The sequence below is a fragment of the Acipenser ruthenus genome, chromosome 27 (assembly GCF_902713425.1).
Source record: "Acipenser ruthenus chromosome 27, fAciRut3.2 maternal haplotype, whole genome shotgun sequence".
Classification (NCBI taxonomy): domain Eukaryota; kingdom Metazoa; phylum Chordata; class Actinopteri; order Acipenseriformes; family Acipenseridae; genus Acipenser; species Acipenser ruthenus.
Window position 1 is genome coordinate 4,764,797 of NC_081215.1, and position 11,392 is coordinate 4,776,188.

The 11,392-nt window shown below is 36.9% G+C and overlaps 1 protein-coding gene across 1 annotated transcript; it reads right to left on the reverse strand.

Moving 5' to 3' along the window:
- Positions 1 to 423: 423 nt before the first annotated feature.
- LOC117963720 (tumor necrosis factor receptor superfamily member 18-like) lies at positions 424 to 6,467 on the reverse strand. Its single transcript, XM_034904742.2, has 7 exons — positions 6,325 to 6,467; positions 5,922 to 6,026; positions 5,476 to 5,607; positions 5,049 to 5,136; positions 3,874 to 3,947; positions 3,549 to 3,677; positions 424 to 2,539 (listed from the first exon to the last, which is right to left on the reverse strand). Exons 1-7 carry the CDS (start codon positions 6,458 to 6,460, stop codon positions 2,406 to 2,408), a joined length of 798 nt encoding a protein of 265 aa, XP_034760633.2. The 5' UTR covers positions 6,461 to 6,467; the 3' UTR covers positions 424 to 2,405.
- Positions 6,468 to 11,392: the final 4,925 nt, after the last annotated feature.

Genomic DNA, 11,392 nt, shown 5'->3' on the forward strand with positions numbered 1-11,392 from the left:
TCATTCCTAAAAGCTGTGGGGAAACTTGAGCTGTGACCAGACCAACTTGTTTCATTTCAACTAACTTAGTTTCATTTTAATTTATGTCAAGCCCTAAATCAGATTTTTTAAAATGTTTTCACTGCTACTATATTTGGGTCTTCAGCACTTTACAGGGGGCCCCTATTGATCGATGTACAAACTGATGGGTAGGCCACCCATGAAAGAAGGAGTTTTAGTTCTGTGTAGATGTCCCCGTCCACCCTATTTTAAATTCAGGTGTTCTTTTTTGTGTCGGTTTATTTCTGATGTACGTGGAAATATATCACTCTCGGAAAGATAAACCAGGCTGCAGTGTTTCAAACATGCAACATGTAAGACAATGAAAAGGTACAACGCTGTATATCTTTATTTGCAAATTTACAAATGCAACATTTTCCACCTTTTTAAAAGGTCACAGTTTAAGAATTGCAAGTGCCATTCAATAGTTCTGTTGTGAAACGCCCCCCAAAAAATGTACGTACTGTTCATCAAAGATTTGTATTTATTTATTTATTTATTTATTTATTTACATTGTTATAGCGCCTTTAGCCAACACAGATGCATATAAAGCTTGTATATACAAGTATTTGTTTTAATGCACTGTAGTTCAACCTTATTATAAACACATTAGTTGCATACCCACCTATTATATACGGTAGATTCTATAAAAAAACACAGTGTCACTTTATGGCACTATTCTAAGTCCTGCATTCCCTTAAAGAATAAAGTGAAATACAATTGAGACACCATTTTAATACTGAATTAGTTTCACAGAACCCTAGACCATAACCAGCTCACAGCAATGTCAACACTATGGGTAAAGAAAGCAAATATTGCACAGTTGTCCTGATTTATTATCACACTGGTACAATGGTACTAAATATAGCATATTGTATAGAGGGCTTTGTGATACAAGCTATATTTTGTATAATACTTTGTTAAATGAGAATAATTAAGTCAGCTGATTCAAACTGTGATACAAAGAACGGTCTGATCACCCTGCTCAAAATAGATATGCCCTGTACTGAAGACGCATTCTGGTATTTCCAAGACTGTCACAGTTGTGGCAAGTTTCAACTGCTTTCATTATGTCTCAGAGATAATTAATGACTGCCTGTATACTTTCACCAAGTCTAGAGAGTGCTCTGCATCTAGTTCATTGCTAAATATTTTTTAAACTTTAAGTTTTTTTTAGACTGAGTTGACATTGATGAGGAGATGTAAAAGTGTCTACTCACAGTGGAATTCACTTTAAGTCTCTTTTTTTTTGTTTGCTTAACTGACTGTGAAAACAACGAGGCCAGAACGGTTTGATTTCTTTGCAAACTCTTTAGTTGATGCTGCCATATAGTGAGAGCCCAGGGAAATGCATTCAACACGTTGTGTGTGCAAGGTCAAGTTCTTTGATTATTTAATCTATAAGCACTAGAGAGCTAAAAAAAAGGGAACAAAGTGTAGCTTCAAGTTTTGTGGACAGGACTGGGTTTCCTGGTGAAGTTTCATCTTATCCGAGTGGAAACACGTTTCCTTTAAGATAACAGCAATGCTCAGCAGGTCATAGCTTACTAACACTGATTATCGTTCTAGGTATTCCTCTGCTATTTATTTTATTTGAATGACTCTTCATGTGGAAAATTAACTATAAGGTTTATTCCCATTGGGTTCACATTCTATAACTATTTATAGCATGTTATTATTATTAACAATCCCCTTGTTAATAATATTCATTATTTATAATCCATAAACTAAAGGTTTAAACATACGACTTAAAAGTGGTTAGCCTTCAAAAATGTATTAAATTAGGACTTTGGTAAAGTTGTTCATCCAACCAGATATTTTGTTCTTACAAATTGTTTTAAGAGCCAATTGGAAGTTCATTTTCCTCTGATCATACCATACCGAGGCTGCTGAGTGCCGAACCGAGGCCGTAAACTAACAATAAAAATATTATTTCGCTTCTGATCGGCTTTTAAAACACTCGATGCAGAAGTGAATTGCCATCGATTGGTACTCAGTTGTAAAGGTGAGGGAAGGACAGCTTTCTTGTTTTGAAATCAACACATTAATGAGTGGATGTATTTATTACTTGCCAATAAATACTTCTCAAAGGCAATTAGGAGTATGTGTAAGAGTAGCAGCACACCCCTAGTAAATACATTTTACCCCTGTTAAACCTAGTTAGCTATGGCATCTCAAGTGACTTCCACTTCCTAACAAGATCAAAGCAGGTTGTAGGTTACACATGGTCAGTGTGGCACATTACGAGAGACAGGAAAAGGACAAGACCTCCCATCAAAAGTATCGGAGGTTTCTAAAGACCCATCAAACTTCCAGTCCTTGTCTGAGGTATACTTTTTCCACTGGCTGCTCTTCTAACTTGGATCCTATGCACCGATAATGTGGCTTTTTATGCTGTTGTCCTCTACTGGCTTGTCTCCACTTTCCTCTTTTGATATCTGACAGCTACAGGTATCTTCTAGTTGGCATCTTTCTTTCAACAGGGGATCGGGACCTGCTTCTGAAAGATTAAAGTCATAAAACATTACCTTTGGACACTTAGAAAGTGTACCACGTGTAACAGGTAGTGTTGTGTGATGCACTGCGGTTACAGATTCTGTCGGTGAGATGAGATGATTCTTGAGATAAAACCAAGAAAACAGAGGAGCCCGGCTCTTTTGCACTGTGGTTGAGACACTCGCTTGTGATGTATGGGGTCGTCGGATTGTACCCAGCCTGCACCCTGTTACACACCCACCTTATACATAAGAGAACATTAAACTCTCCAGCACATCATAGAAATAAGTGTATTGAAGTAATAAACTAAACAAAACAACAAAGAAGCAGGCCATTCATTTAGAGCTGGTTTAAAAGGCAGTCTTAATTTCAAGTTAATTAGCTACCAGGATTAAGAGGTGTTAACTGAGTGTCAGTCATAAAGTTACTAAATGCTGCCTTGGCAAAAGATAAAAAAGGAGCTTGTTATGTGGAAGGCTTAAACAAGAAGAATCATCACAGTGTGTTTTCTGTTTCCTCTCATGATGTGCTGTTGAGTTTCAGTAAGAGTTTAACATGACTACATCGCTATTGTTATGTTGAATGTACTATTTCTGGTAGGAGAAATCATGTTCAAGTTCACAGACACACATCACCACTAGCAGGTAATTAATGGAAGGTGTGAGTAATGAAAACACAGAGGTAATTCCAGAGCAATTAAATCAGATATAGAGAAGTGCCCATCTACCAGGTTGGAATGCTTGGAAACTTGGCCCAGACCTGAGGTCAATTACAATTATGATGACAATTACATGTTCATCAAATTCCAAAATACTGGAAAAAAAAACATATGCTAAATAAATGTGTAATTGAACTGCAATGGATCCTGTATATGGTTCAACTAGAATTGCAATTACATACATTGTATTTGCAATTAATTGCAAATGATCCAATTCTAATAGTATAACCCCAGGCTGGTCCATGGTGCAAGTTTGGTATTATTGTAGGTACATAATTAGTAAGTGAAAACTTACCTGCAATAATTGTCATTTTCCTATACTTATATTTAGCTTTCCATATCAAGAGACTCACAGAAAGAAGAATCAAGGACAAAATAAATAAAATCAATGCAGCCACCACAGTAATGGTTTGGTATCTGGTATCTTCAGGAATAAAACAAAGAAAGAAGTAGACATTACTCAGTGGCATTTGTCAGCGTTGTACAATTTTCTTTCAGAATACACCTGTATTACAATGGAAAATCACAACTTGGCTACTAAATATCTTAATGGACTCTTCATCTAATTTAAAGACCACTATCACTTTTAAAAGAGGAACCACATAAAATGTTATCCTTACCATTCTCACATCCACACTTTGCATTGTGGGTATGGTTACCAGGGGTGACTGTAATCAGACCCAAAGCCTGACAACTGACAGACAGGAAAACATAAATATTTAGAGAACACATTTAAATCACTGAAAATAGAACTCCCTACTGCAGTTTCAAAACGGATATACCTAAGAATGGCATATGCTTCTACAGCCCACCACTAATCAAGCAGAAAGGCAGTCCACATTAACATACAGGTAAGATATTTTGATTACATGTACAATAAGTGTCAGTATGTTATGCATTCATGTGAAGTAAACATACATTCAGGATACACGCAGTGCATCCTAATATTGGGGTATGTATTTACTTAGTAAATACACGTGTACTTACACATAATTACCATGTTATTATGCATAGTTACAGTGTGCTTAATGTGTAAATGTTTTTGCACAATATAACCCTAACCTTAACTCGAAGCCTAAACCTAACCCTTTTCTGATACAATTGTGTACTTACATATGTCATGCAAAAAGATTTATACATTAGTAATAACTATGCATAATAACTGTGTAATGATGTGTAAGTACACATGAGTTATGCAAAACTGTCATTGCAAGTCAGTTATCCAGCAGGTAATCCATAACCTTGTTAAGGCTTATATAATATGCATGTTCATATGTACACCTGAATTAAAGACACATTATAAATTGTTACCAAATCTATGAAATGACAAGCAGGTGAGTTAGTTTTTACCTATGTGACGCCACTGTAAGAAAGACACTGACACTGAGCTACAGAAAACAGATATGCTTGTACTCAGTTCTCACGTTTCTAAGACTCTGTGGTTTTGTATTAAATGCTCACATGCACATTTTGCAGAACTAAGCAATATAGAGGGGGAAGACGTTTGTCATTTGTAATTCTGCAATCCTGTTTTATGCCGCAGGACAAGTCCCTGTATTAAAGTCATGATTAAGATATTATTCAGCAAGTCAATTAAATTAGTACTCATCTTTGAAGAACCTGCATATTCTAAATATAAGTAAACAACAGAGAGCAAAGAACCTTATCTCATAGAAGAAAATAGATAACAGCGATAGTATTGCTTTGAGAAAATTGATTTTACAACTTCACTTAACACGTTTGCAACTTTTATAAAGGTTCGGAGGCCAATTCAAATTGAACATCTAGTACTTACTCAGTCCATGGCTTGCAGGTGCCTCCTACTGTGTCCGAAAAGGTATTGTTCATACACTGTTCACATGTATATCTATAGCTGATAGTGCCTGAAAATACAAAAGACTGCTTAACATTGATTGCACCAAATGCCTATGTGCTGATATTGAGAATAAAGTACGGCAGAAGAATCTCAATGTGGTACCGGCTGATATATTTCATGGTACGTGTCTTGTAACAATTGTAAGTCGCCCTGGATAAGGGCGTCTGCTAAGAAATAAATAATAAATAATAATAATAATAACAACCTTTAAAAAAATAACCACACTATATCTGCCAGTTTTCCAATAACTATGGTACAATAGGAGATGGGCTTTGAGCAAATCCTCTCACTTCTATGGAGTGTTTACAGATCTGCTTTGCTTTCGGTTAAGGTTTTGAGTTCTTACCTGATCTTTTAAGTTCAGTGCCTCTCTTGCAATTCTCCATTGGTATACAGCGACTATGTTCAGGATTCTTGTAGATATAACCAGTTTTACAGTGACATTCCTTGCTGGTAGCATTGCACTGCAGATAATTATCTAACAAAAAAAAGAGTATTGTATCTTTATAAAAACATGATCTTTAAGTCCATTATATGCAACTATACTGAGAAAGGAATGACGGCATACAGGTGTAGACAGAAGAGTCTGGCTTTTCAGCAACAGGCCAGCTGAGAGAATTTGAATACTGAGTTTAAGATTTCAGCTTAACCCTAACCCATACACTAATCAAAAGAATGTGGTAGAGGTTTACGTTGGCCCATCTTTCTGCACCAGGTAAAGGGCGTGGCCAGTCTTTCTGCACCTATGCCAATATGGCACTCTCTTTGTACCAGTGTAGTGTATGGACTTACCTTCGTTGCACTGGCAAGGCTTACACTTGTCAGCATTCCACTCTGAAGACAATGTGCCCAGTGGACAAGGCGTGCACGGATTGCTGGTGCCACTCTTGTAAGTTCCTGAAAAGAAGACAAGTTAGCCGTGTGGCAATTCTGGCATTTAGAGATTCAAATGTTTTGGCACCTTCTCAAAACTCTTTTCAAATGTCTAAACATGAAATGAAAAAATCAGGATCAATGAGGATATACAAAGTTTAAAAAAGGAAATGCACAAAAATGCCTCTTTTCTACAGCACCTTACTCTTATTTTACATATCTTGCATTGTATATGGTTATATTTCAGATTCCAGCGCAATGCACCAGGAACAACATCCCTAGTTAATGACTGCCAGTTATGTCAGTCACAAAAGCTTCTTACCAGGGGAGCACCTGTTACAGCACTGCTCTGGTGTGCTCTTGATAGCAGCACTGTTTGAAAAGCCCTCTCCAAAGATACACATCCCAAACAGGTGAAGCACACACACTATGGATTGTAGTTGCTGTGCTATCCGCATGGTTACTGTTCTGTCGGTCACTAGCATTGTGTGACTTGCTCTGTGGTATTCGGGGCTTTATAGCTTCCCCTGTGACGTCTGCAACTGTGCTGTAGCTTGTGTGAGTTTCTCATAAACTTTGCTAGCAGGAATTTCTGTGGGCTGTACACACAAAACTGTGAGGACTATTGACAAGCATTAACTCACTTGTTTCTGTATGTAATACTGGGGGAAAGGTGGAGAAACAGTTCACTTTTGCTGTGAATTCCAACAAGTGACCTGCTGTATTAAAACTATTGTAAACTGTGTAAGAAATGCAATAGTAATGCAATAGTATCTCTCTCTCTCTCTCTCTCTCTCTCTCTCTCTCTCTCTCTCTCTCTCTCTCTCTCTCTCTCTCTCTCTCTCTCTCTCTCTCTCTCTCTCTCTCTCTCTCTCTCTCTCTCTCTCTCTCTCTCTCTCTCTCTCTCTCTCTCTCTATATATATATATATATATACACCACAGCGGTGATGTCAAAAAGTGATAATTCCTCTAGAGGAAAATCACTTTCAATTCAAATATAAAATGTCTCGTTTTCAATCAGCCACAGTACAGAAATGTTCATTAGTGATCAACAAGATGAGAACACGTTAAAAAAAAAAAAGATGTAAAGCTGGTATATTCGTATCTCAGAGAAACTGGGGAGGAACGGGAAATTAAAACAAGGTAAAGGCAATCATCCAAATAAAGCTGAAGCACTAACGGATAACGACATAAATGACAAACGACGTCTGTACAGCACTGAAACACTGCAGTTAAAAAAACCAAACCGTACTGCTGAACCTCGTCTTCTTTAATATCAGCATCACAAGGGTATCCTAAAAAAGAGAAAACTGTACTGCTGAACCTCGTCTTCTTTAATATCAGCATCACAAGGGTATCCTAAAAAAGAGAAAACCGTACTGCTGAACCTCGTCTTCTTTAATATCAGCATCACAAGGGTATCCTAAAAAAGAGAAACCCTAGATGGAATTATTTTCCTATCACTCACTGAAGCCCATCTATTATTATTATTATTATTATTATTATTATTATTATTATTATTATTATTATTATTATTATTATTATTATTATTATTGTTATTATTATATAATAAGCATCAGTGTGGAGTAGTGGTTAGGGCTCTGAACACTTGAGTGGAGGGTTGTGGGTTCAATCCCCAGTGGGGGACACTGCTGTTGTACCCTTGAGCAAGGTACTTTACCTAGATTGCTCCAATAAAAACCCAACTGTATAAATGGGTAATTGTATGTAAAAAATAATGTGATATCTGTATAATGTGATATCTTGTAACAATTGTAAGTTGCCCTGGATAAGGGCGTCTGCTAAGAAATAAATAATAATAATAATAATAATAATAATATGTCTGTGTGTACTTCTATGTAATATTTTTACATTTGTTATCTCAAAGCCCCAGCATCCATCGTGTTCAATTTTACACTGAAACGCAATTTCCTGAGGTATGTTTAATACATGCAGCAGTAAATGATATGCATAGCTTTTTAAAGCTCTGCTACAGCTACAGAATGTCAAAGGTACTGAGTGTATCTGCCAGCAAGAAGTGCAAAAGTAATTTGTCTGTTGTTCCCATTAGCGATTTCCTCCTACTGGTTTGTGTGGGCAGGGAAAATGTCATTCCAACAGGGCAGGTTATGCATGGTGTCTGTGTTTGAGGATCCCTGGAATGACTCCAATACCAAAGGCATATCAGTCAGGTGCAATACCTGCTGTGTATCCCATCATCAGAAAAGGAATTGCCTAGAGCAGTGCTGCCCAAACACGGTCCTGGAGAGCCCCTATCCAGTAAGTTTTGCAGATCACCCTAAATCGCTAATTTCTAAAGTCTGGGAACACATTAATTAAGCAAATAACTTGTTCAATTAAGGGAACTCTGGTCATTGGGCCAGTTTACATGCTGGGAAAATGCCATGACTTGTTTACTGTCATGACTTATTTAAGGTGGTACGGTCTGGATTACAATTTTAGTTAATTTTGGTTTATGTTTAGTTTATGTTTGAATACAAATGTAATGCATTATACAAAAATCAAATACAACATGAAGTTTCAAAGCAGGAATTGTTAAATTAAACCAAAATTATAAAAAAATATAATTCAGCCATACCATCTTAAATAAGCCATGACAGGAGATAGATAAGTCATGACATTTTCCCAGCAATCCAGGCCATTGAGGGCTCAAAAGGGTAGTTCATTTTTTGTACCAAATGATCTCTAAATGACTTCATTTAATAAATCACCTGCTTAATTGATCACAATTAAATTGTTCCAGGTGTTAAGAAATAGATGATTAAAGGTTACCTATAAAACCTGCTGGATAGGGGCTCTCCAGGACCGGGTTTGGGCAGCATTGGCCTAGAGATATCAGCCTTACAGTACGCATGATTTCTTGTATTTTGTATTTTTTTATTCCTTTTGATCATAGCAATGTATGTACTTTCAGCCACATAAACCTGATTCAGTAACATTTTACATTGTGTCTCTAATTACAGTGTATTTTCATAGTAGTTACTTAGTGAATACATGTGTACTTACATATAATTACAATGTTATTATGCATAGTTACAATGTTCTTAATGTGTCATTTTTTATATAACCCTAACACTTTTCTGATGTAAGTGTTCTTACATATATCGTGCAAAAAGATGTACACATTAAGTACATTGGAACTATGCATAATAACATTGTAATTATATGTAAGTACACATGTATTCACTAACTAACTACTATGTAAATACACTGTAATTAGAGACACTTAATGTAAAATGTTACCTCTGATTCAACCTTGCAGCATTTGCCCTCACCAGAATTTGGTTCTGATTTACTGTTCTGAAAGTTCACTGCTGGTACTGGCTTTGTTCCAGGGGGTGAGGGGGTGTGTAACTGTAAGATTGCAAAATCAACTTCAAATCATTAACTGATTTTGTCTCACTACAAGTTCCCAACATTTTAACCCAAAATGTTGAGAATTTGACGTAGAACGTAAAGCGTTATCATATCGTGTTTTGTATTGCTTCAAATGGTGTCTGTTGGAGCTTTGCAGTGTCTGGGCACAGAAAGGCACAGCAAACCACAAAGACGTCAGCGATAACATTAAAGATAACATTACTGTCACAGCAAGCCACTAGCTCAGAGGTCATTGTGTACTTACTCTACCTCCTTACTATAACTGTTTATTGTCATTAAATGAAAACATTATTTTCATACTAAAATATGTAATAAGCACAATGCACAGTATTGTATGTTCATAAGTCTCTGTCCAGCAACATTGTAGTAAGCCTGTGTGTCCAGCAAACCTGTGTGTTCAATTTGACAACCATCTTGTAGGTTTGTCTTGTACCGGTGTAAACGAATATTTGTTCCCTCAAATATTTGTTCCCCAGGAAAAAATTTCGTTGAATATTTGTTCAGAAAGGTGATATCCACCAATGATTTGAATTGACAATTCTTTATTGCGTTCGACTGAGCCATGCCCATGAAGGAATGTAATAAACATTTTGGCCCATGGCCTTGTCCATTGGAGATCTATAGCCACCCCATTAGCTGGCTGAACTGTGATGCAATGACCATTGATTGGTGACAGTTATAGCCAGTGGGCTGGACAAGTGGAGGCTGTGGAGGATGAGGACCGAACAATGCGACGACAAGGAGGCATAGGCAAAAGGCTATTTATAGGAACAGTTTGATTATGTATGATTAGAGGGAGGATCCTCCTTTCAGAAACACAACATAGTTTCCAGTACCCCCAGGGGAACAAATTGCTGTTCTCACCAGGGAACATTTGTTTGTTATGTATCCTATCTATGTAAATTATGAGAGACTGGACCTGTCAGAGAGGACTGGATGGCGCAGGTTTAGGTTTTGGAAAAGTGGTTTTAAAATTAAGGGTTTGGTTGAAAATACATGGATATCAACTTATATGCAAAGAAAGATGACCGTGTTACAAAATAATAAGGGGGTACAATTATTCCCAAATACCGGTTTCTAGTGGGAGCGAATTTTCGCTCATATATTCTCTAACACCGGCAATATCTCTGAAAAGGTGGGAGAGTTGAAAGGTCACATTGTCACATGATTTTAATGGAAGGAGGAAGTCTGTTCAATGCCCTGGAAGTTAGGATTCCTAAAGCATGGTAAAGACAGATAGAGAGAGAGAGACCAGCGAGAGAGAGAGACCATAAAGGGGAGTGTAAAAAACAAAAAACAAAACACACACACACACACACACACACACACACACACACATATATATATATATATATATATATATATATATATATATATATATCGTTACACGTCCCCAGGTGTTGCTACAGCTGTTTAAATAGCGTACCTGTAAGTTTTCTTTTCATTGCTAACATTCTGACAACTTTTTACACTTATAATTTTGAAATTTCTTTAAAGCTCTTTTCAAAAGATCCGCCCTAGTGCACTGGGATTTGAAATCTGTTACAAAAAACAAAACAAAACAAAAAATAAACGTAACAACAAGTGCTCTTTTCTGTTTCATACCGCATCATGGATTGTAATTGCTGTGTTGCCTGTTTGACAATGCGGTTAATAATCCTATCAGTGCACTACAGCGGAAAAGAAAAATGACAGGTATGTTATATAAACAGTTGTAGCAACACGTGGGGACGTGTATCGTTCTACTGCTATTACACTTTAAGATGCTTTTAAATGTGCTATAACTCAGCTGTTAATATTGAAACGATTACAGCTGGATGACAGGAAGAGGCTAAATTTAGGTGAGTTTCTTCTAAGTGTGGTGCAGTTCCCCGACACTGGTTTAACGGCTGACAGGAAGGGAGAGTTTTCAGGTGACACAAGCTATGTTTCCATCAACAAGACGAACACAATTCTAGTGAACTTGCAAAACAGATTTCAATCAAACTGG